Raw genomic sequence first — 24,711 nt, forward strand, 5'->3', positions numbered from 1 at the left:
ACTTTAACTTGTGATCAGAATTTAAAATTGCATATAACCTGTCCCATTGCATGTCTCACACTCCCCTTCAAATTTTCTTTCAAATATAAAAAATCTGCAGGCTATCCACCTGAAATTACAGTATTTGTTAAATTTTAAGAAATGAAAAGTTTTAAACTGTAGAATATAAAAATAGTATTTAAAATTTGTTTAACGTGGAAATAGTCTGTTAAAAGCAGCTATGCTGGATCATGTGAAAACATTAGTGGTAAAATAAAATTCAAAATTCTATTCTTTGGCTGCCTTTATTTTATTTTAATCATATGGCTCTATTATACCTGTAAAATAATGATGGCATACACCAATGTGAAGATAATTATGAAGGCAATGAGAGAGTTTGTTGGTATTAAATTTATCAAAAAAGAAAACAAGACATTTAATAAAATACTTTGAATGTTAAATTAATGATAAAATACTTTAAATATTTATTCCAAAATGTGAAAAAAATTGTTACAAGAAAATAGGCTTATTTGAATTGAAAATCTCTTAATATTTATATTTTGCATTTTAAAGATACATGATTATATTAGTGTTAGGAATGAATTTACAATGTGTTGAATAAAACATGTTAAATCACTTATGTTAACATGGAAATGCTTAAGTATTTTCTGTTGTTATATGCATTTGAAAAAATGAATTGATCTCTTATAGAAGAATAAATTCATTTATTTGAAATATATATATATATAAATTTGTTAAATTAATGAGGAGATAATTAATATGATTGTTAACAAAGAGCTACTTTCTATGTAATAACATATACAATCTGCATGCTGTTCTATAAATATTACTTTTGCAATAAGATGGCAAAATAGGATACAATAGTAAAATTTATTAGAAAAAAATTCGCAATAACATAAAGACAATTTCTGTGATAAGACTTGAAAAATTTTGAGGTGTTCAAAATATCTTAAGTGATTCTGACTTTCTACCAATTGTATTTGGAATGTAACTTGAGTTTTCTGCATATTGTTTTGCTAAAAATGTATTCATATTTTAAGGTGTAAATATATATTTTCTCTCTACAAGCATCAACCGAAAACCATCATACTAGGAGATAAATATATTCTAGTATTAAAATTCAAGAGACAATCTACCAGAAAATGGTAATCAGGAAGACATTCTGCAGATGATGGTTATATAAATAAATATATTTAAGTAGTAATTAATCAATTATTTAATATTTTCAATAGAAATCAAGTTTAAAAAGAATAGTTTATTTAAGTTTTTATTTATCCCTCAAATGCATTTCAGAATTTAGAAGGATTTTGTAAATGGATTGGGTGCTCCATAAATATTATTTTTAATCATATATGTGAAATGGATGTTTTCAGATGCAGATAATTTTTTTGAATCAAAAATATAAATGATTTTAATGACTTTCATGGATCACAAAACAAGATTATTGAAATGATTTGTTTCTAACTTCAGCATTTCTTACTTTTAAGATTAAGCTTATCTGAAGAAACTTCGATTAAAAAGTAAAGAAAAGTGTACATTTAATTATTTTTAGTTCAAATTAATTAATTTAATGTAAATTTTTTTATGTAAGTTATACAAATATTTTGAAAGCCTTAAATATGTCAGACTTTTAAATAGTTCTTACCAGTTCTTACATAATAAGTTTTTTTTTCATACATTTTGAATACTTTTCTTAAGCTTTTATGAAATGTTGGTATAAAGCCAAGCTGCTTTCACATTGACTTATCTTCATATTGGCCATTTGCCATAACTTCATAATTTATTTAGTAACCTCTAAGATTGTTGAAAGACACTTGAGAAAATACAAAATCTCAGCTGATGATAAAAGTGGTATAATTGTAACATTTGTTTTGTTCAGGTACATTTTTTTTTTAGGTAAGCTGTGAATTATTCCAAGTTTTTTTTTTTAATTTTTGAAGCGTGTGGTTTATTAAAGACTACTCAATTACTGAAATAGTTTTTATAATAATAATTTTATTTATTTAGTTTTAAGAAAAGAAAAAAGAGATCACTATCATTTTAAAAACAGTTTGTATACTTAATAAAGGTTTTTATTACTAAATTTAATCAAAGATGATCAGTTACGTTGTATAAAATATGTTAATTATAGAAATGCTTTTTACATAGGATAAATACATTCATATGTCATTTCTTAAATGTTTTCGAAGTTTGAGAATTATTTATGAATTTATTTACAATCTAAGAATCTTTCTTAGGATTTTTTTTAGTGCAGAACAGTGTGCATTTAAATTCATTTGGAATAATAAAATTTTTATTATTCTATTTTATTCTTCTGAAACCGTGTTGTTTAATTCTGTTGATTCACAAACACAAGGTATGTTATTGTTTCAACACTAGGCGTATTCCATTTTATTTAGTTGATGCGGGTTACATGTATAATACTGCGTTTCGGGCAATGCCCCTCCTCAGTCAACTAAATATCAAAAATCATACATAAATTCATTTTCTTATAATAGCTTAACATAAAAGTGTATTAAATCAATAATTCGAGTCACATACCATAGGGCTTTTATCTGACACAGAAAGCATACACATTTATAGGACTAGTGTAATGCTATGCATCCGTAAAGGTTTTGGTTTATGCATCTATGTCTGTAAATTAAGTACTGATGAACCCTGCACCGGTAAAACTTTTACTTATACAAGAAATTTTAAAGCGCTTCATTGTAGGAAGAATAATCGAGGGAAAAATTTTATGGTATGTAATGATCGATAAAAAACTTTTATGAATAATTTTAAGGATTTTATAGCATGTAAAATAAATGAAAATCTATAGAATTTGTAGGAACATTCCAAAACCTTTATGGATGCATAGCATTACGCCAGTTCTATGAATGTGTATGCTTTCTGTGTTAGATAAAAGCCCTATGGTATGTCACGTGAATTATTGATTTAATATACTTTTATGTTAAGCTATTATAAGAAAATGAATTTATGTATGATTTTTTATATTTAGTTGACTGAGGAGGGGCATTGCCCGAAATGCGGTACCATACATGTAACCCGTATCAACTAAATAAAATGGAATAACGCCTAGTGTTGAAACAATAATGCACTTTGTGTTTGTGAATCAAAAATTTTTTATTGTTTTCATATATTATAATAAATATTTTTTTTCAGCTGTATATACAAATAAACAGTTAAAAAATTAGCATAATAGTTAAATAGTTATAAGAATAAAGTATCACTAGTATCTTTTTTGGGTATCCTGATACATTGTCCAATAGCAATAGTGCTTTCAATGGCAATTCACTGGTCTTAAGGTAATCCTTGATGCTTGGAGCACAAACTTCAAACAGCCATTCTTTGAAAAGAGCCTGCGTGATCCATGCCTTTTTATTTGATCTACACATCATTGGTTTCTTTAATTATGGAATTTTTTTAAATGCTCTAGGATTCTCAGTGATCGACAAGAAGCGGGATAAACTACATATCACCACTAGCATTAGCTCCCAAAAGTGATGTCAGTCGGTCTTTCATGGGTTTATGCCCAGGAATATTTTTTTCATCTTTCATGATGTAGGTACGGTTCAGCATGTGCCTTCAAAATAAACCAGTTTCATCAGAATTGAAAATTTGTTGTGGACAATATCCTCCTTTTTAACAAATTTTTCAAATTTGAGACAAATTCTCAGCTTCTTTACCTGCACTAGTAATCTCACTGTGGATTACCACATGTTTAATGCCAGATCTCCTTCTAAACTTTGCAAACCATTCAGTGGTAGCCTTTATTTTCAGGTGAAAATAAAGATATTTTATTTTGACTTTTGAGTAAGTTCTCCTCTATTTGCTAATTGGAAATTAAACCAGTATAATAAGTCCAATTTATAGACAAAGTTCAAGTAGACAGGATATAGACAGAAATTTATAAGAATAAGCTGATTACACGCCTTTAAAGTATCCAGCATACTGTTAAATTATCATAAGAACGTTTTCGATCACTTTTAGAGATCTTCTTCAGTTACCCATTAAAAAGAACCATTTCGTTTAATGGTTCGTTAAAAGAGGTTCTTTTTAATGGGTAACTGAAGAAGATCTCTAAAAGTGATCGAAAACGTTCTTATTGATAATTTAACAGTATGCTGGATACTTAAAGGCCTGTAATAGATTAAGTCCAATTTATAGACAAAGTTCAAGTAGACAGGATATAGACAGAAATTTATAAGAATAAGGACATAGAGGTAAAAAGAACTTCTGAAATTTTGTTCATTTTTTGTATTAGTAGTTTAACTGCTTATCTATAATCATGGGTGCTGAATCCACTTCTGAAATCATCTTGTTTCATTGGTTGATGGTAATCTAACTGTGGTGTTAAGTTCTTGATTATTATTTCAATGAAAATTTTGTGCATTACAGGTAATATGCTGATGGGTTTGTAATTCTATACTTTTTCCTTTTTCTCTATCACTTTTTGTATATAAGAATCAAGTTTAACATTCTTCTAGACTGGTGATACTCAAAGTGGGGGTTGCGAAAAATATTTGGGGGGGTCGCTGAAAAATTGATGTCAGATCAATTTTTTTTCAATTATTTTATAAATTTACTATGGATTCATGTTTAGAAATAATAGAAATAAAAAATATATAAAATAATTTTTACTTAAATAAATTGCACATATAAATAATAAAAACAATATAAATATTTTAATACGAGCCTAATATTCATAAATTTGTGCGCTATTGGGGAATCCCCGAGTTCTACTCTCAGCCTAAACTATGATAGAACAACATTGTCATTTGGAACGGTGTTCGCTAGCAGCGTTGCGTCTGTAGGCAAGTCGAGTTAGAAATACAGTAGAGCTGTAATCGATCAACCGAAAGCTTTTCAGTCGGCAAATTTAAATTTCCGCTAGTGCTGTGGCGCTTCAATATTTGGCTATGTCTTGAGCTACTCCGATAATATTTTAGTTGGTATGCATTTTTAGCTGGCAGCACTGGAGCGACCATGAGAGGGTACTTAACCCCAAGGTCTTAGAATATATTCTAGGACCTTGAGTTAACCCTCTCCCTCCGGGATGTTTTCCTACACATACTCATTTTTCAGGGGTCCTTTGAAATTTTTAAGTGCAAAAGGGGGGTCGTGGACCAAAAAGTTTGAGAAACACTGTTCTAGACAATAGATATATATTCTTAAAAATATAAAGTTTACTTTTATATATATATATATATATACATATATATAAATTAATTTGAAGACAGTCTATCCAAACTGGGAACCACCATTTAATTATTTCTAGTGTTCCAGAAAATTTACATTTACCAGTGCCTTTTCCTCAGTAGATAAAAAACTCAAATATTCCCAAGTGGTTAGGATGGAAAGAAAATGAAGATGTCTGTAAGATCTGCCAGTTCCAATTTTAACTTTGTAATTTTAATTGGATATTTTTCTGTGTGTTTTAAAGGATGTTATTTAAACTCGATGGCCAAGCAGCCTAAAAAGAAAGGTTGGGTCGTCAAATGTTTGTATTTGGGAACACTAAAAGTAAATAAATGGTGGTTCCCAGTTTGGACAGACTGTGTCTTCAAATTAATTTTCATAAAATTTGCCATTCAACAAAATTTTACAATACATTATATATATAATTTGAATGCATTTAATATTAAATTTTAAAATGTTTATCTTTGCAGAAAGAAATCTGATGCTACTTCCACATCTAGTCATGAGCTTCCAACCAGCAGTATGCTTCAACTTAATAGTTCTTCAGTTGTTGGTATTGACAGCATTAACAGGTTAGAATACATATTGAAGATTTATAAAATTATTTGTAAATAAACAAATTTGTTTCTTATTAAAGATAAAATATCAAATTTCACTAAATTTAATGTTCTATGTTCAATGAGAGATGACTCCAAAAATACAAATAAAAACAAAAACATTGCTTTACTAGAGATTATTAATGAATTAATGATTTTACTGAAATTTAAGTACAAATAATAATTTCTACACAGCAATTTCTCATCTTTATAAATGTAATGTTGTTACCATAGTTTCAATGTTGTTGTTGTTTTTTTTTTTAATTTGTAATACCTAGAGATGGTTTTTACCCAATAGTATAAATACACATTATTTTAACCCCTTCCCAGTCTTTTTTTACAGATAATATTCAATTATTTAACACTATCGGTGTTAAAACTGGATAATAAAACTGGATATATTATAAAAAATCTGTATATGGATAAAACTGATAAGATTTAAAAAGATTTTAAAAAATTAACTGCAAACTGATTAAAATAAACTGATATAAAATTTGATTTAAAAAAAACCTTTTTTTAAAAACGTGAAATTAAAAGGTTTTAAACAATCATAAAAACAAAACCGCACTGTATGAGAATCAACAAAATTCTATGGTTTTTTTTTAAACCCAATTTTATATCAGTTTATTTTTTTTTTATTTAATTTTTTAAAAATCTTATCAATTGTACTTTTATCCATATGCAAGTTTTTTTTAATATAGCCAGTTTAATTACCCAGTTTTAATACCAATCTGTGTCAAATAATCAAATATTATCTGTAAAAAAAGACTGAAGAGGGATTAATAGAACTTGAAATGCATTTCTGAATACAATAATAAAGTCTACATATTCAATTAATGTGTCCCTCTGTGATTGAAGTTACTAAAAGAAGCCAAAATTTTTGCTTAGTAAATCAAAAGAAACGAGCAATTATTTATTGTGGCATAGTCAGAATGCCGGGCCACAATTTTTTATCATATTTTTAATTTATTTCATTTAAAATATATGCTCTCACCTTAAATTAGTACTATAGTGTCTTACCCCTGTACATCATACTTTTCTGTTAGCAATGGAGTTGTGCTGGTCATCTATTAACTGCTTTAAGGGAAAAGTTTTGAATTGAAATAATGTGACTTTGTGTCTGCATTGGAAGTCTGTATATAGTTATGTGGGGCCTCCTACCCTTAAGGTTTCCATATCTGGTTTTGTCTTTCATCTGTCTAACTCCGTTCTTGAGATTAAGGAAAGACAGATGGATGTATTGGGGAAATTTATAGTTCTACAATGGGAATTTATAGGTCTACAATTTTTTCAAATTGCAGCTTAACTAGTAACGATAACAATCAACCAAGAGTTTCTCTGTCAGCTGGCATGATAATGGTCATTACTTTCTTTGATTGCCAAGAAATAGTCTACCAACTTATTGTGTTGCTGCATAGGACTATCCTATTAGTTCTGGGCACACTGTTTAGATTGTATGGGCCAGAAATGCCACAAACTGTATGTCAACGCTTGATGACTGCACCATGATAATGTATGCCCAAACATGTATGTTCAGTTATCACACATAAAGTGGTAACTGGGTTTCAGACCAAGAAAAACTTCTTGTACTGTACATATCACATCTACTGTATAGCTCAGATTTGGAATTTTTTTCTATTCTTGCAGCTCTTTCATATTCTGAGCACTGAAGTTGAAGTTATAGGGAATCATTTTTTCCCATCCACAACAACAGTGATAAAAACACTGAATATGATTTATCAACCTTTCAAAAGATGGGCTACATATCTTCAAGGACAAATAAATAACTCATATGACTGGATGCAGTTTAAATAAACACTCTAACACCAAAATTCAGCAAGAAAAAGATACTTTAATAAGCAAAACAAATATTTTCAACCATTTTAAACAGTCATCATCAGGTGTAAATGAATAAATTTGAATGAAGATTGCAATTGGAATACAAAATTTTAAAAAGAAACAACTTTTTTTATTGATGAAACAAAATTGACTTGTGGGGAAAATTAAAAAAAAAAAAAAACACAATATTAAGCACCAGAGTGATTATGCAGAAGATTTGTCTTAATTTGTTTTGACTTTTTCTATTACATTCTATGATTTAATTGAAATATAAATAGATCACTAAAGTAGATTTTTATTGTAATAATATATGCTGATATAAATAATTATCATACACAAATGAAAGAATGAAATATAAAATTTTTCATTAAATGCTTAAATGTTTATTAAGATTGTTAATACAGTAGAGAGTCATTAATCTGAATCAATTGGGGACTGGGGTTGTTCGGATAACTGATTATATATGAAAAAATATATTAACCTGTCCGATGTTCAAATTTTTCTCCGTTGCGTGTCGCTTTGTGTTGAATTTTCGTCGATTTTAAGCCTAACGAAAATTTTTATAATAATAATCGAAGCTATTGTATCGTTAAAATTTAGTAATATTAAATTTAAATCTTTCAAAAAGTTGTGTAAATGTAATGTTCATTTTCCTTTATTTAATTATATTATTTAATTTCTTGTGATTAGACTAGTCAAACTTTTGCATATTATAGACAGAAAAGATTTCATCATTTTGAGTTTAATCCAGCAATATGAATGAAACAGTAAAAATTAATGCTGAATTGCTAAGAAAGTATGTGCAGGAGTTTTGATTCTAGACATTTAAAAATGCTTTATTATAATGTGTGCCATAAACTTTTTTCTGCTAAAAAAACTGCTTCAAGTGTTGAAAAGTCCTTATATCAGTGCAACATGAAATGTCAAAACATATGAAAATGGTAATTGATCATGGGGAAAGTTCTAGTTGTGCTGAAACTAACTATAGTAGAGTTTATGCTGTCAGTTGGGAATGAAACAATTCTATCAACTGTGACACAATCTGTAATTAGTTAATAACTTAATAAGTTTGCTCATTTCTCATCATTTTTACAGAACTTAAACAAAACTACTTTAGGGAAGTGACATAACTATAGGATAAGGAAAAGTAGGTTAACCCTATCATCCACAAACATCTTGCAAACAATTGCTTATATAGAAGTAAATGCAATAATTATTGATCAGATAGCAAAGAAAATTATAAAACTTTTTTGAGAATGTAATTTTATTCATAGACTTTATTGTGTACAGTATCTCTAACATGAAACATTATTCTAATACATGTGATGACATAATTTTCAAACCCTTGCATCACTTATTGTTATGTGTATCTCACTTAAAAAGTATGACATAATGGACTCATTTGTAAGATTTGCTTGCAGACAGAAGTACATAAATGCATTTCAACATACAAATGTTAGTGTATACTTACTTATTGCTGCTTTTAACATGCATAATGCATATTTCAGGCATTTTTACATGCATTTGTATGTGCATACATTGTAATTTAAATACAGTATATACAGTAGAGCATCGTTTATCCGAAAGCCGGTCAACCGAAAGCTTTCCAGTCAGACTGCGTCGTGCTGAACCGAACATTTTTGATACTAGATTAACTTCTAAAGTATAATTTTTTGTTTTTATATTTTTCAATATATTTATTTTGTTTGTACAAAATAAAGAAATAATTTTTAATGATACAATAGCCTCGATTATTATTATAAAAATTTTCATTAGGTTTAAAATCAACGAAAATTCAACACGAAGTGACACGCAACAGAGAAAAATTCAACATGAAGTGACATGCAACGGAGAAAAATTTCAACATCAGATAGGTTAATATATTTTTTCATACATAATTGGTTATTCGAAAAATCAGTTATTTGAACAACCCCAGTCCCCAATTGATTTGGATAAACGATGCTCTACTGTATATATAAATCCAACCCTTACTAATGAGTGTGAAGCAATCACAATGTAGGGAAGTATGTATGTTTATAGTGTCTGGGAACAGCCAAAGAACTGATAAATGAAGAATATTCATTTAAAAAAATTTTGTCAGAAACTTCTGCAATTCTTAATAATTTCAGCATAGAATATTGTAAAATAAAAACAGAATTTTATTACCAAGCAGTATGTTGTGTAGAAGGCAATATACTAGTTATTATCAGTGACAATCAGTACATTAGTTCAGAGATCTCATATTATTCTATCAGGGAAATTGCAGAAGTGTTATCACCCAGGGATGAGTTGCCATATACACAACAAATGGTAATAAACCTTATATCTATTTATTATTTTATTATTAACTGTCATATCTAATTGAAGTTATGTTCATTTTTGTTTACACAACTTAAGATACCATGCTATGTTGTTTTGGATATCATATCATTTGAGCAAGAAAATATGATTGACGGAATATTTGTCTACAATTTGCTGCTGAAATGTAACCAGACAGATCTTTTTGTGGAGTGACTACAGTAGAGAGTCGTTAATCGGAACCCCGGTAATCGGAATCGCCGGTAATCGGAACGATTTTCAGTCGGATTGTGTTGTGTTTAATTGAACGTTTTTGATACTAGATTTACTTCTAAAGTATAATTTTCACGTTTTTATATTCTTCAATATATTTATTTTGTTTGTACAAAATGAAGAAATAATTTTTAACGATACAATAGCCTTGATTATTATTATAAAAATTTTCATTAGGCTTAAAATTGACGAAAATTCAACATGAAGCGACACGCAACAGAGAAAAGTTTGGACATCGGACAGGTTAATGTATTTTTTCGTACATAATCGGTAATCGGAACAAATCACTAATCTGAACAACCCCAGTCCCCAATTGATTCCGATTAACGACTCTCTACTGTAATTACTAATAACAAATAATGGATTGCTTATGATGATGTGCACGAAAAAGATTGTGGGTGAAGTCAACTAATTTTCCCAGAAATGCAGTCAAAAGTCTGTGTACTGTAAATTTGAGAAAAATTATTCTAAATGTATAATGGGACTGACAGGAGATTATTAGAGAGGTTACGGCTGACGTTTTCATTGCAAAAATGTGTACGTCGGATGTTTGGCGCCGCCTTCCTGTAAGCCTAGAAGTTTGACAATGGTGTTTGGGACGTCAGTGGAATCATGCTCGATGTTCCAAATTGCCCAACTTCTAGGTTTACAGGAAGGTGGTGCTGAATGTCCAATGTACACGTTTTTGTGATGAAAATGTCAGCTGCAACCTCTCTACTTACTATGAACTATTACTTCAAAATCAGATTATTAATACAGAGACATACTGTACAGTACATTAATGAAGGGAATTTTTCAGCTTGATCATCTGAAGACTAGCAAAGAAAAACAGCCAGCATTAGCAAGGAGTGTGGTTTTTTGGCATTACAATGCTAGACTGCATTCATCTATAACCATTCAAGAAAAATTATTGGGATTTAGATGGAGTGTTTTGTCCATCTTATTATTCTCTGTCTATTCATTCAGACACTCACTTATTTTGCTCTTTTTAGAATAGTTTGTAGGTGGAAAGAAGTTAATAACTTAGATGATATGAAAACTAATTTTAGAGTTACTTTTGAAGGAAAGTTCTCAGAATTCTTTGCATGTGAAATAATGGATCTACCCAACAGATGATAGGAAACAAAGGTGCATATATACAGTGGAACCTCGCTTAACGAGCATAATTTGTTCCAGAATCATGCGAAACACTCGTTAAGCGAAACAGTTTTTCCCCATATAAATTAATGTAAAATATGATAATGCGTTCCATGCCGAAAAAAATACTCAAATATTTTATGTATAACATTTATTCAAAGAAAATTATACAATATACATTGTTAGGGAGCGTGAATCATCATAATCATTTTTTCTAGTGCGGAATGAACCAACCTGGAATGCAAATTCGATTTGCAGAAAAGAAAAAACTCACAGATAATATGTCTGATGAACACACCAAACAATATGCCAAATTCTTGGGCTATGTAAATGCTATAATTAAATATTAGAAATTAATTAATTTGACTAGAAGTAGGCAGTTATGCTTCCATCTTCTGTATTTAATGTAATAATTATAAATAATTAATTTTTAATTTAGACATTTCTAAAATTTAATTTGGAATTGGTCATTAAATTTAATACGAGATGGCAGCATAACTGCCTACCTCTAGTCAAAATAATGAATTTCTAATATTTAATTATAGCCTTTACCTAGCCTAAGAATTTGGCATATCATTTGGCGTGTTTATTATATAACGGGCATGGTTGTTGATGTTTATAAGTAATGTGTGTGATCACAAGTTTGGAAAAATGTGTGATTACGAGTGACACTAAGATGCTAGTGGAACAAGTGCTAAACAGACTGATAGAGCATGCGCACAATCTGGGACTTCCCCTCTCCTGGTCACTCATTATACGAAACATCGCTCGTTAAGCGAGTCAGTTTTTCACAATTTGTTTTGCTTGTTATGCAAGGTGCTCGTTAAGCAAGATTCCACTGTAATTTAATAAAGTTACTCAAATTTTAAAAAATTAAAAATATTAATTTTAGTCTAAAAAACAAACTTATGTTTTGATCAACCCAATAAATTCTCTATTCAAACCTGATTACTAAAACTTCAGAAAAGATGTGTAGTAAAAATGTATTACTGTTCCTATGATTTTTTATGATAAAAATTTAATTATTAAAACGTTCGTTAAAAGTTGAAATAATACAGATTTTTATGACAAACTATTAGTTCTGTGATCTTGTGGTGCATTTTGATTTAAATTTCAATTGCATGTCTTTGTTCTGTTCTCTTGAGAGATGTATAATGCTGCTCTACTGAACTTAATTAATTTTATTTAAAGTTTTTTAAAATATGTAACAAAAGAAAACACTACTGGAGTTCACTTTATTAAGAAGTTTCTCTAAAGTACTTTTGGACAATCAAGCCCATCATCAGGGGATGCATCAGGTGAATTAGCTTAGTAGTTGGCACCTAAGTTTTGTTTGCACAACAACCAGATGTTACATAAACAATCTATGACTGGCCCAGTGAAACTTACTCTTAACTACCTTACCCTACCAAGAAAATTGTTTAATATTTTTTATTCATCTGTAGGTGTTACATTCATTGTTGACAAATGAATGTTTCAATGGTTGTAGATTGTTTATATCGGTGGTATTCAATCTATGGGTCACGACCCCATTTGGGGTCGCGGAAAATTACCTTGGGGTTGCACTGTTAAAATGTTTGAATACCATTGGTTTATATAATGTCTGGTTGCTGTGCAAACTTAGGTGACAATTACTAAGCTAATTCACTTAGTGTGTCTTTTGATGATGATCTTGGTTGCCCAAAAGTACTCTAGTGAAACTTGTTAATAAAGTTAACTGCAGAAAAGTAATGTTTTGTTTTGTTAAGTAATTTTATTTCATTTCCATTTACAAGATCTTAACACTATTAGAAAATTTAGTTTCAGTTTAAAAGTAATAAAATAAATATTTTTATTATCTAACATTATTTTACCAGAAATAAACAACTTAATTCACAGAAATATTATTTAAATTAAAATATGTTGTTAAAGGATGGTTACTATATTTTAAAAAATCAAAGTTGGGCAAAATGATTTCTGAAGAAATTTCATGACATATTTGGAATGACAAACATTTTTTTTTGTTGTTTATATATATATATATATATATGATTTAAGTTTTTATTTTATGCATTTTTAAACAATTAAGACAAGCCATTATGAAGATTGGAAATCAGGATTTATTGAAATAAAAAATATATATATATATACTTCTGAAGCTTAAAACCAAGACAATGCCATGTACAAAAAGTAATTTTGCATTCAAAATTTGCTTCAATAATTATTTAATTTTATAATACACAATAGGAAATAAAAAATATGAAAACAAAAACATATATAGGGTGTACCAGAATGACATTTTAAAAATTTGGGGATTGATAAAGTTTCTACAGCACTTTGCACTTTGTGGTTGGTATGCTGAATGAAACAGCAGAATACAGTATTTATGACAAATTTTATTGACAGAACAGTAGAGTACAATCAAACTATGTCAAATCAGTGGCTGCGCTACTTTAGAGTAAATGTTCAATGTGACGACCACCATCTTTGTTACATCATGTACGACGACGAACCATGTTTTGTCCGACTCTCTGTAAGATGCCACGCTCCCCTCTGATGGTATTAAATGCTGTAAAGATGCACTTCGTAAGCTCATGAACTGTTCCTACAGGTGTTGCGTACACAAGGGACTTTACATAATTCCAGAGGAAGAAGTCAAGAACAATAACATGACGTCAATGGACAGAAGGGTAGCTACCAAAGTGAAGGGTGGTCAAGCACTTCCTACCACAGTAGAAACTTTATATCACATTTCTGGCTATGGGTTCCTTACATCAAAATGTTTAAAATTTCATCCTCTACAATCTCCCAAATTTTTAAAAGTCATTCTGGTAAACCCTCTATAAGAACAAGAACATAAATTGAAGTTAGACATTTTGAAAATTTCAGCACAATTTGTTTTGCAGTCAATCATGTTTTTTAAATAAAAAGGTTTTTTTAAAGGCTAAACAGTGTCATATTTGCATGCTTTTTTTTCTTTGTTCAAAAGAATTTTTATCATTATTAATTTTTTATAGAACTTGTGCATACCTAAAAAATTGTGAAACTTGAATAAGTTATGTTATTACTTCTAGATGTGATTTATAATTTTGTAAGTTTTTAGATTAGTGGTTCTCAACCTTTTATTACACATGGACTTCTTTTCCTCTTAATTTTTTTTTCTTTTTTTGTGGATCTCAATAGACATTGCACAAAAACCTTTATATTTTTCACTAGTAAAAAAAAGAAAGGAATGGTATATAAAAAAAGAAATAGTAAATATATATATATATCTGTTTGACTTTTGTCGATGAGATATATATATATATGTCGTATACGTATTCAATATTTAAAATAATTTTTATATATTTTAACCCTTATGAAAGAAATGAGTAATAAAGAAATTGACAATATATATACTGTAGAAATTTAATTCTCAGTAAAACAATTGTTCTGAAGTAGAATTACCCTATAGATCATTAAAATATCACCGTGAACTCCAAATTCGGTATTTTTTTCTGTGGGTCCCCAGTAATGTTACATGGTTGAGAACCACTGTTTTAGATGATTTTACTTTCCTGGCTATTATATATATATATATATATATATATAAACAGAGAGAAAATATGGTGTATGGTGATCAGTCAAAGAATGACCCACCAAGATTTCTACATTTTTGGACAAGGGGACTTTGAAATATCAAGAAATGCAAAATATTTTGGGGTTGTTTCTGTTTGTAAGGATACTAATGTGTGTGTTTGTGTGTGTGGAAGGCATGATTTTTCTCACACACTTTACAGCTTAATAACTTGAAAATTTCTGAAATTTTGGAGGGGAGGTTTGTGTATGAGAGGGATTGATGCTATTAAATTTTGTTGGTGAAAGGTTGAGAGGGTAGGAAGTAGAGGGGGGTCATATGTTATATATCGAGTAGGATCAGACTTAATGAAAATTTTACACATTATTATCATTTACAAAATTTTATGAAACTCATTTCTACCCTTAAAATTAAGATTTTTTGCCATTTTATAATAATTATTAAAAACGTTTTTATATACTTAAAATATCATAACAGACGCTGCCTGGAAAGTTACACAAATTGTTGCTGGACTTTTTGATATAGTAACTTTCACTATAACTTATCAAACATTTTGATACACACACAACATTTAACCATATCATCATGTTCATATTCTTATTTTAAAAATTAGTTATTTTTTTAATACAGTATCTACATTTATAACTTGAAATGATGTTCTTCAATAGAATATGGACTGTCATACAATAGTCACATGTTCTGAGTCCTTTCTTTGTTCTTTTGCCCATTTTAAACAAGCAGACTTCATTTTCTTCATCGACAATAGGCTTCGTTGTAGGATGGCATGCTATCAGGTTCATACTGCAAAATTGGCTCCTAATACTAGGAGTTGTTATTTCTTGTCAAAGTATATTTTCTCAAACTGGTTTTAGGTCAGTGGATGTGGGAATTTTATTTGAGGGAAAATCTTTGCCTCTGCCTTTCATTCATACAGTAATCTGAGTTTTCTGTTTTTAATAGTAATGACACTGAGGACTGATTTTAATTCCACAGTTTTTCTATATACTGAAACCACATAAGAATGCACTACCATGGCACCTATTGTCAGTGTTCTGATTCAGTCATGCTGTTTAGTGGATTAAATACCTCTATAGACCAAATTTTTTAATTAGACATACTACGTACAGACTACGTACTGGATATGGAATAAGTTAAAAAATTACACTTCTGTCAATCCAGCAAGAATATAACAGCATAAAAACGTTTTCAGTCGTTTTAAACAATCTTCATCAGTTACAGAAAACAGAACATTAAAAATAGAAAGTAAAATGATTATGGAACAAATGTAAAAATTAATGGAAAATGTTCTTGCAGACTAAATATAAATATCAATAAATAAAATAAATGACATAAATAAGGTCAAGAATAACGAAAAAGAATAAATATAAGATATAACATCGATAGAATTATTAATTATTGTAAAATGATCTCCAAGCAGTAGATAATGCATCCACATCTCTATGGTTTATACAACCAGTCCTCGTGTGCCTTGAAGATTTCCAACTTCTCCAGATTGAAAATGTTTTTATGCTATTAAATTCTTGCTGGATTGACAAAGGTGTAATTTTTTAACTTTTTCAATTAGTATGATGTATTTATTATGCAATAGGTTATAGTTTTCATGCAATAAATTTCATATATTTTCAAATTCTTAAAAATTTAGTGTGGTGCAAAAATTTTTTTCACTACTGAACATGTACCGTATCTTTCCACAGATAAGACGATAGTTGAATCATAAAAAAAAGGCTCCCAAAATACAGGGTCGTCTTATAGGACAGATACAAAAAAGTTAGATTGAAGTTTATATAAATTAAAACCATTACAAAAAACGGACAAACCATAATTATTTACTAGTAGAGAGTAGAGCATGTCCACAAAATAGAATAGCCATACGATGTTTTTGTGAATAGTCAAGGTCATTACCCGAATGCCCGAATCAGTGCAAATGTTTGCAACAATTGCAAGGCAGAAAATAAACTTTGTTTGTTCAAAAAATTATGAATAGGACATAATTCTGTTTACGCTATACAGTATTACTATCCAGATGATGATCGCTGATCTAAACTAAATTCATAGGCCATTGATAGTTTGGGGGTCGTCTTATAGGACAGATATATGCTAAAACTATAAAACTTTGACGAAAATTTATACCTCATCTTATCTGAAGGTCGTTTTATTTGTGGAAATTACGGTAAATATATTTTTAATTAAAAGAAAATGAACAAACAAACATAAAATATCAATATGATGAGAAAATCCAAGGTTAAAATTTAAAGTTGTTTTACTATTTAAAAAACATTGTTTGTAAATCTAATTAATATGCAAAAGTAAATCAGCTACTGTAGTTTGTTCAAGTAATTTTAAATAGCTTAAGCTATATATATATTTTGTGTGTGTATTCAGGTTATCATCATGTTTACCTTGAAAATAATGACTTATTTTTATAAGAAGTATTGACTAAATGGCTGCAGTATTATTCTTTGCTGTTTAGTATAAACATCATTCTCTTGAATGGTCAAACGTCACAGTTTAAAGAAAATATGTATGCATTTAAAGCTTGTCAGTTTTTCGAAAAAAAAAAAGTAAGTATTATATTAATGCTTTTCTGAAGAACAATTAACTGTAAAATATGTTTGTGTCTTGTAGTCTTTACATCAGATTTTTATATTTAAGATGTATTTATAAACACATGCGTGTATATATATATATTGTATATATATATATATTATATCTTCTAAAGATGATTTGTTTTATATCCAAATATAATAGGATGTTTCATGAATTTATTTTTATTATAGATACAAATTAATTATATTGCAGGACATTAATGCAATTAATACAATTAATAAATTTTTGTTAATATCTGACTGAAAAATACATCTTTGTTTAATTACATGCTTGGCATACTGAAGAAATATTAATTAATTTACCATTGCATGCTGTAACAAAATTCTGAAATTTCTTATTTTTGTCAAGCATGGAGAAGGAATTTTCAAAAAGGTGCATTCAAATTGAGAAGTAAAATATAATAGATACTTGCTGTTAATAATGATTTTCAATAACTAAATAATTTTGTCTATACTGTATGAAGTGATTTTGTTAAAATTTTTTAATTTTTCTTATATTTAAAGTTTTGTAAAAAATCAAAAAACTTTTACCTCACTAACTTTTTAACTTGGATGATATGCAGTCGATACTTTTTCCGCTACACAAATAGTTTTGAAAGAAAGTAATCTAGGGTCTGAGAGATCTAATGTACTAATGTAATTACTAATGTAGACAATTTTTACATAAAAACCATCTCTAGTGATGTAGCTATTGAGTATGCTGTGACATCACAACCAATGTTTGTGTATGTCTTAACACTTAAAATTTTTACTTTTTATATTTCACATTCAATTTTATTTATTGTTTTTTTAATATATTTTATTTTCCTATAATTAATACATATGTAATTTTAATAGTAAAATTTAAAGAAGCTGCAATATATAGTTACTACTTTAAAGATTATATTTTAGTTTGATATTTATTTATTTATTTATTTAAATACACTTTGGCCTGTTGGTTTTTTTAGTGTTTAATAAAAAACCAGTACAAAGAACACAAACAAAAATACAAAAGGAAAAAAAAAGACAATTTAAAAAAGCTTTTTTTAAGCTTCTTTAAAAAGTTTATAATTGCTTAACTCTTTCTCTTTGTTGCATAAACAACTCCAAAATCTTATCAACTGAAACAATGGGAAAATCAACTGAATGGGAAAATCAACTGAAACAAAACTAACAGTGGACCAAACAACTGTTTGGTCCACTGTTAGTTTAATCTCTGACGACAAATAGTTATTTTACATTTTAGAACTGTAGTTTGTTGGTCTACGATATTTATTAATTAAATCGAAAAGAAAGCAGTCAGTTTTTTGTTGTTTTAATAACTTTAAAGCCATCCAAGAGTAGTCTTTTTTATATAAAGTTGATATTTTATCTATTTTATTGTGAATATAATAGATAGACATAGTTTCATTATAGTACAAGTTATGAATTGATATAATAAAACAGTTTTGTTCTACTTGCAATTTATTTAAATTATAATATGAAGAGGAACCCTAGATTAATATTTTGTATTTAAGTTTTACTTCAATACAAGTATATTAAAGATACTTAAATTAATATTTAAAAATGGCTGTATCCTTTTCCATTATTCCTGTAAATTTGGCCAATGCTGAAGTGAAACTGTTTATGTTCAGATTCCATTGAAGTTTATCATCTATTTTGATGCCTAGGTAGTGTAAATTTTTGACTTGACTGATTTTATTATTATTTTAATTTGCAAATGATCATTATATATACCAATATACTAATTTTTGCTTGTAAAACAGAAAAAAGTCTTATCAGTATTGATATACAGATTATTAATTTTCAGATATTCAGTTAATTTTTTTAAATATATTATTTAAATTATCTTGAATAATCCTTTTATTTGAGTCCAAGTATGATATTACAATATTATCTGCATACATTATAAGATTCATGTTTGGTAGAAATTCAAGAAGATTGTTAACATAAATATTAAACAATAAGGGACCTAAAATGGACCCTTGCCCTCTTAGTGCCCACAGGGCGGAAAGAGTTAAAAAAAAAAAAATGGACCCTTGAGAGACTCTTTTGTTAGATATAAATGAATTTGAAATAGAGTTGTTCACTTTCACATAATATTTATGATTTAAAAAGAAAGATGATAACCAGTGCAATGGTGTAAAAAATATATGTAAAAAGATATGTAAAAAAATTATATTTTATGCTATTCATTTATATTTTGTATAAATAAATCAATATTTTTTTATTAGCAGTTGTTAAAAATATCAATATATTAATAGATTAGTATTTAAAAGTATATATAATTGAATATTTAATTTTTTAGTGCTATTAATTATAATTTGAAACAAGATGCAGATATAAATAATATATTTTGTGCTATTTATGCATATGAAGGCTGCAAAGCAGGTGACAAAAAAACAAGATTCCATTGAATTTAATTGCATAGCTTTGTTGCATGTGATATGGGTAGAGCTATGCAAGGCATTAAAAACTTTAAAAATTTGTTGCAATGATGATAAATTATTCAAATTGTAAAATGTTAATATATAAATTTATTAACAATATATCATAAGTGTATTTAATGTTTAAAATTTACAGAGGTTTTTTTTATTTAATAGCATTATTAATTTAAAGGGTTTAACAGTACACGATTGCTTACTAAAAATTTATCAGGGTCCTAACAATGAACATTCAAAAGTTTTTTCTTGTTAATAGAAAACATTCCAAAATAAAAATTTTGATGTTTTCTTTAATATTTTGAGCAATATTAAATTTTAACAAATTATTTTCTTCTCAATAACTGGAACAAATTGCAACGCACAATCAACGAAGCTTTTAACATCTAGTAACAAAATTTAATGCAAAGCTTGACTAACACTTTCGATCTTGTACAAGATTGAAAGTGTTAGTCAAGCTTTGCATTAAATTTTGTTACTGAATAGCAAAAAAATAATTGCTAGCAAATTTATTTCTTGATAAAGAAACAAATCCTTACAGAAGAAACCCTAGTGCAGCATCAATACAAGTTAACCTTTAAATCAGTTGTGCAATCGATAGAATTTTCAATTAGAGAATTCCGAACCCAGGTAATCAAAATTTGCAATGCTATTGAAACATTAGAGCAGCGTCAACTAAGTATATATTTTCTCCCAAAGGATTTATTGGTTAATATACTCGGAGATACAACTCCACTTACCAGAACGATATTCTTTCCTAGAACCCTCATAAATAAAAACAATGTTTAAATATTACCAGTGGACATCCATTACTGCAGTAGCACCATGTAAACTACTTTGAATCTTTGCTAGAATACCCCTTGTTACATCCACAGGTTATTTCAATACCTATGAAATTGTAAGGCTGCCAGTATACTATTCGATGATAAAATCATTTGTTTATTATAACAACACTTATACTATTATTGCAAAATCCAGAAATCATCAATTGTTCATGTTGCTGCATTGCCATGACCTAAATTGATGTCAAAAAAACACCAATAGCAATATGCTCATCTAATGTTCCTATATGGCAATTGCCTAGATAGAGCTGTGAATATTCATTATACCTTGGCAATGATAAATCATTTAATAATTTATGTCTATGACAACTTATTATGTCTTATTCACCTATTTTTTGATGGATTGATAATCAAGGAACATGAATTTATTCCATGCCCATGCCTCAAAGTCTAACCATTAAATTCACTTCAAAACGAAGGACAGAGACTCCAGTCACTAAGTAAAATAAATAATACCAGCATTTTGGTCCTCCCAGAAACTTGCATGGGATATCTCCCACAAATCATTTTAATTTCTCATTTCCAAGTGAGATCAACAAGCCAGATAGAAAATATTCGTCATTTTATTATTTCTGCCATCAAGAATATAATCAATGAGTATGAATTAGAAATAATCTGAACACAGGTTCTACTGATAAAACAGAAAACTGAACAACAAGATCTATTTAAAAATATTTGTTGCGTAAGCATTGGTACGACATAAATGAATAAGAGATTCTGTTGTTCATTTATGTCTCACCAATGCGTACAGATAAGTGAACAACAGATTCTGTTGTTTGTTTATTCAGATCGTTTGAACAACTGATTCATTTATCCAAGTGAATCCTGTTTGATATACTTTTTAATCCTTCTGATACACCGGGATGATAAATCAACGCTATCTCCAACCTGTTAACTGGAGTAAAATTTGTTCTAAAATTCGCTAACATTTTGAACGAATGCCTGAGGAAGTGCCCAGAAGGGGCAACGAAAACGTTAGCGAATTTTAGAACAAATTTTACTCCGGTTAACAGGTTGGAGATAGCGTTGATGAATCCTGTTTGTTTATGTTGCACCAATGCCAATGTAATAAACATTTTTAAATAGATCATATTGTTTGTTTTTCTGTTCTACCAGTAGAACCTGAGGATGGCTTTTACAAAGGTTGAAAAAATTTGTTTTTTAATATTATGAATTCATACAACTCAGAAAATAGTCATTTTTACCTCAAGAATTTCAAGCATAAGTCAATATTTTGTGAGAAGACAATTTATCAAGCCAGTTGAAACTAGATCTAGAACAACTTTCAGCCCACAAGGAAATAATCCATCCTCCAACCCTTCTCGATCTCCAAGAATCATCACCTTAATCACAATTTCTCCATTTTTGGAATTGCAAATCTTATCATTGCATTTTATTATTGTCACTGAAATACTCGTCAACACCCACAATTAATCCAGCATCCTACTAAAGAATTAGCAGAATATACCAGAGACACCCCCATCAACTCCAACCTAACACCTACATCCTCAGTGGATCGAGTCTCTGTCTTATGTGAATTATACCTCAGAGCATCTCTATATTATAATTAATATCTTTTAATTGTTACATTTTTATTGTTTCATTGTAAAGGATATAAAAGAATTGGACAGAATATTTTAAGTTTTAAACTGAGATTACAGAAAATTTTAATTTACTTTTCCTTGATTTAGAATTTTAAAATCACATACACTTTAGAGTTAGTAGCCTTGGCATATATAGGCATATATTAAAATAACTATATATATATAGTTTAAATGTAATAAATATGCCAAGGTTGTTCTATAGAGACATTGTTAAAAATATTAGTAAGATAAATTTAGAAAAATTGTTATTGCTATTATTTTTTAAATTATTTTTTAAGACAAATATAGCATCATATTGTATAGATTAAAAACTTATACTTAGTAATAATAAAAATTTCTTAAAAGGTCATTCTAACATTTGATTTTTGGTTTAATCATTACAGCTGAAATGAGCATCTTACATCTCACAAATTTGCATTAACTCTTTAAACTCTGAGAACCTTCTAGTATGTAGCTACAGACTAAATTGTTTTTAATCAATACACTAAATGTACAGTTGAACTTGGTTATAACAAGCACTAGGGGGACCAGCAACATTCTGTCATTATAACTGTTACTTGCTATACTCTTGAAGAACAGTGATGTAACTAGAGGGAGAATGGGCTATTGTTCTGGACACAAACATGTTGAGGGCACCCTGCAGATGGAAAAATTTGTAGCTATGCCACTGATGATTATTGAAATCTATTTATTAATTTTTAATTCTAAATAAGTCGATAGATTCAAAAAACAAAAAAAATGATCTAATTACAATATACTGTATTTTTATTAATAGTTATATAAGCTACAATATAATTAATATTAAACAATTTATTATTTTGTAATTTAAGATAATACTAATTAATAATGTGCCCAGTTTTAGGTAGTCTTTTTATCTATAAATCTGTACATCCACCAAAGCCGAATATTATTGGGCTAGAAAATACTAATAATTTAATAGACAATTTGGCATTAGAGATAGGCGTTAGGTGCCATCTCTTGATAAATTTAATAATTATAAATTAATTAAATAATTTAAATAATAATTTTAGAATTACTGGAAGAAAAGAATCAGCCCGAAGTGGGACTCGAACCCACAACTCCTGCTTACTGTGCAGATGCGTTGCCAATTACGCTACCCGGAACTTCGGTCTGATCTCCTCTTCCAGCATATATAAGCTAACGATATAACCATTGACGGTTATTACATGGTCAAAAAACTTTTAATATATTAAAACAAAAGAGAATATACAAAATAAGATATAAAACAAAAATGAAAATCACACGAACCTTCTTCGTATGACTGAAGATAATAAAAAGCGGTGTTTAAAAAATATACTAATTCCAAAAGAAAGTAAATAAAAATCTAATGATTACATAAAATTATTAATAAAAATCATATTGTAATTGTTCTGTCACAGTACCTATTTACAATCATGCACTTTCTAAATAAGAAAAGACTTTTTGTAAAATGTCATTGCAGTATGCCTATCACTTATTCCCAGTTTATTTAAAAGTTTCTGCACATCATCTATCTTTTCCAGCTTAAGTTTATTCCTCAGTGGTAACAAATCAACTAATAGACATGACCATCTTTTACCTCTTTTTAACATTGTATCTTTGCACATCTCTGATCTATCAGATTAGTGCTGTTTGCAACAAACATATTTAGAGTTTATTTTGATTACTTTCATTTCAGATACTTTAAAATCCATTTTTGACTTAATGTGTGAATGAATTGCAAGTTTCCAATTACCAAGTTGCTAGTTTATACCAAGAACATGTACTGTACTTGTTATATACACTCAAAAATTTTATTGTAGTCTTCTGGTAAACGAAGCAGTTCAATTTTTCTTAACATTTTTCCACCCTTCCAAAGGCCCCTAAGGATAAATAACTGTGACCCCATATGGGACATGTAATTTCAAAAATTACATAATACAAATCTGAAAGTTTACTTAGCATTGCTAATAATCTGTAATTATTGTTTTGTGCATTGCATCCATCACAAAACGAATTAATTTTCTTGAGTTTTGGATTTCCTTTACAAAAATTTCTATAAAAAAAATACGCAACCTCTTTCTAGCATATCAGCTAAATACTTTTTGAACTTCTTCAGAAAATGTGGCCATTATTAAAGAAAAATTAAGAAAACAATCAAACACAATAGCACTTGCACTCCAGAAAGCAGTCATTACTGGGAAATAGTCACATGACAAAAGTACACTTTGTAATTGGCAGTACAGAAATGCGAAAGTTTGAAAATAAATACAAAACGAAAAAGTCACATTTGAAAAGAGAACCAATTTTTTGATACACTTTTCAACTGAAGAAACACCTA

At 28.6% G+C, this 24,711-nt stretch overlaps 1 protein-coding gene across 4 annotated transcripts in view; it reads left to right on the plus strand.

Moving 5' to 3' along the window:
• The window catches only part of LOC136989217 (protein Aster-B-like), a 131,265-nt gene that overhangs the window by 36,503 nt on the left and 70,051 nt on the right, over positions 1-24,711 (plus strand). For all 4 annotated transcript variants that reach the window (XM_067287309.1, XM_067287312.1, XM_067287311.1 and 1 more), the window contains exon 2: positions 5,670-5,771. In XM_067287309.1, the coding sequence (XP_067143410.1) occupies positions 5,670-5,771 (102 nt within the window). The remainder of the gene's footprint in view (positions 1-5,669; positions 5,772-24,711) is intronic.

This window comes from Centruroides vittatus, unplaced genomic scaffold (assembly GCF_030686945.1).
Source record: "Centruroides vittatus isolate TY-2023 unplaced genomic scaffold, ASM3068694v2 scaffold_450, whole genome shotgun sequence".
NCBI lineage: Eukaryota > Metazoa > Arthropoda > Arachnida > Scorpiones > Buthidae > Centruroides > Centruroides vittatus.